We start from the raw sequence: 1,837 nt of genomic DNA on the forward strand, positions 1-1,837 counted from the left end.
GAACAAATATTTTTTTATGTCTGCATTTCCTAAACAATAATTCATCCTCCTTGAGTCCCATAAACTCTTTTCTTTATTTTTCTTTAATATGTCTAAGTATAAACAGATATACACACCAGAGCCAGTCAAAAGGTGTATCCATTTATTTGATAAAATAGATATACATTATAAATAGAAAAAATGTTAAAATATATGTATCTGTATGAAAAATATTTTATAATAAAACAGGAAAAGGAGACAAAGAGCCTTTATGGTTGAAACTTCCTGCAGAAGTCGATCAGTTCAGGTTCAGTTACCCATCAGCTTCCTGCTGGATCTATGATTGTAACCATAGCAACCAGACTATAACGAGTTAATTATGATTCATACTTACAGCAGATTTGTGTTTTTATTGTTGACACTCAAAAAATCTACATAGTGAACTGTTTAATGTGATTCTCTGACTTCCCTCAGCGGGACGTTTGTCCTCCTGTGTCTTTAACAAAATGTCGCCTGTTGTCTGTCCGTCCAGGCGGCTCGGTCCAGCAGAGACAGAGGGACATGCAGTACGTCCAGAGGATGAAATCCCGCTGGATGCTGAAGATGGGGATGAGCAACAACACCACCAAGCAGAAGCACTTCAGAGCGCAGGTTATGTTCTGAGAGGGAGAGGAAGCAGCTGCGACGCAGACTGCTGCAGCTGCGACACAGACTGCTGCAGCTGCGACACAGACTGCTGCAGCTGCGACACAGACTGCTGCAGCTGCGACGCAGACTGCTGCAGCTGGGACGCAGACTGCTGCAGCTGGGACGCAGACTGCTGTAGTTGCGACGCAGACTGCTGCAGCTGGGACGCAGACTGCTGCAGCTGGATGATGGTTGCCAGGAAACCAGGGAAACTCTGACTTCTGTCTCGTCTTGATTGAAAAATGGAGATGAGCTGAGAACGAACTGCAAAGCTGGAAAAAGGAGGAACTGTTTTCCTGAACTGAATCTGATCAGCCTCGTTAGAGAAACAACCATTAATTAAAAATAAAGAGCAAAACTCAGATTCATTAAAGTACTCTTAAGTTTTACTAATACAGTCACACGTATGATATGAAAATATTCATTAGTTATCTTCCAGGTGAGGCTTAATTAGATTAAAATGATTTCAAACTGATGATGGGTCTGAAATATGATTCAACCTGGTTTTTAAATTAATTCACTTATCTTAAGTAAAATATTTACATCAAATTTCCTCTCATCATTTTTTTCTGCAGCTGATTTGATGTTTGAGGAAATTATTTTTGTCTTAAAACTTTAAACTGAAACTCGTCACGGATCAGAAACTGTTGGATTAAATCCATGACGTCTGTTCATGTTTTACTCCTTTAAATATTACATTTATATGTTAAACAATTTAAAATGTTTTAATTTATGTCTTCTGAAACCATTAAATCATATTTAATTCCCAATAACCAGAGGTTAAAATCCCAGATCTTTGGTCCGTGTTAAAATGTTAGCAGCTGCTTGGTTCACTTATTCTTTGGGTCGGCTCTGAGTGCGACCGACGTCACACAGCCGAGCCGATAGCTGAATACTGAACTATGCAATTTATGTTCATATTTGTTTGCTTTTTTATGACTATAAAGTTGTGCTTAAGTATCGTCAACAATATCTTCCAATAACTCATAATTAGATAATCATATTTCATGTCAACTTTCAACATTTTTGAACACAAACATGGCGGCTGATAGACTGCCGAACTTCCAGACTGCAGCAGCAGATAAAGCTGCAGCATGTAACTTTTATTTTAATATTTATTTTAATATATATATATGTATATATATATATATATATATATATATATATATAT

The 1,837-nt window shown here is 37.4% G+C and overlaps 1 protein-coding gene across 1 annotated transcript in view; it reads left to right on the forward strand.

The window, feature by feature from the left end:
• Positions 1-1,215, forward strand: part of znf622 (zinc finger protein 622) — a 13,664-nt gene extending 12,449 nt beyond the window's left edge. Inside the window, exons 7-8 of the mRNA XM_015035337.1 lie at positions 512-665; positions 832-1,215. Coding sequence (XP_014890823.1) covers positions 512-642 — 131 coding nt within the window. The 3' untranslated portion in view covers positions 643-665; positions 832-1,215. The remainder of the gene's footprint in view (positions 1-511; positions 666-831) is intronic.
• Positions 1,216-1,837: the final 622 nt, after the last annotated feature.

This window comes from Poecilia latipinna, unplaced genomic scaffold, assembly GCF_001443285.1.
Source record: "Poecilia latipinna isolate Pla-1442-1.1 unplaced genomic scaffold, P_latipinna-1.0 Scaffold331, whole genome shotgun sequence".
NCBI classification, from domain to species: domain Eukaryota; kingdom Metazoa; phylum Chordata; class Actinopteri; order Cyprinodontiformes; family Poeciliidae; genus Poecilia; species Poecilia latipinna.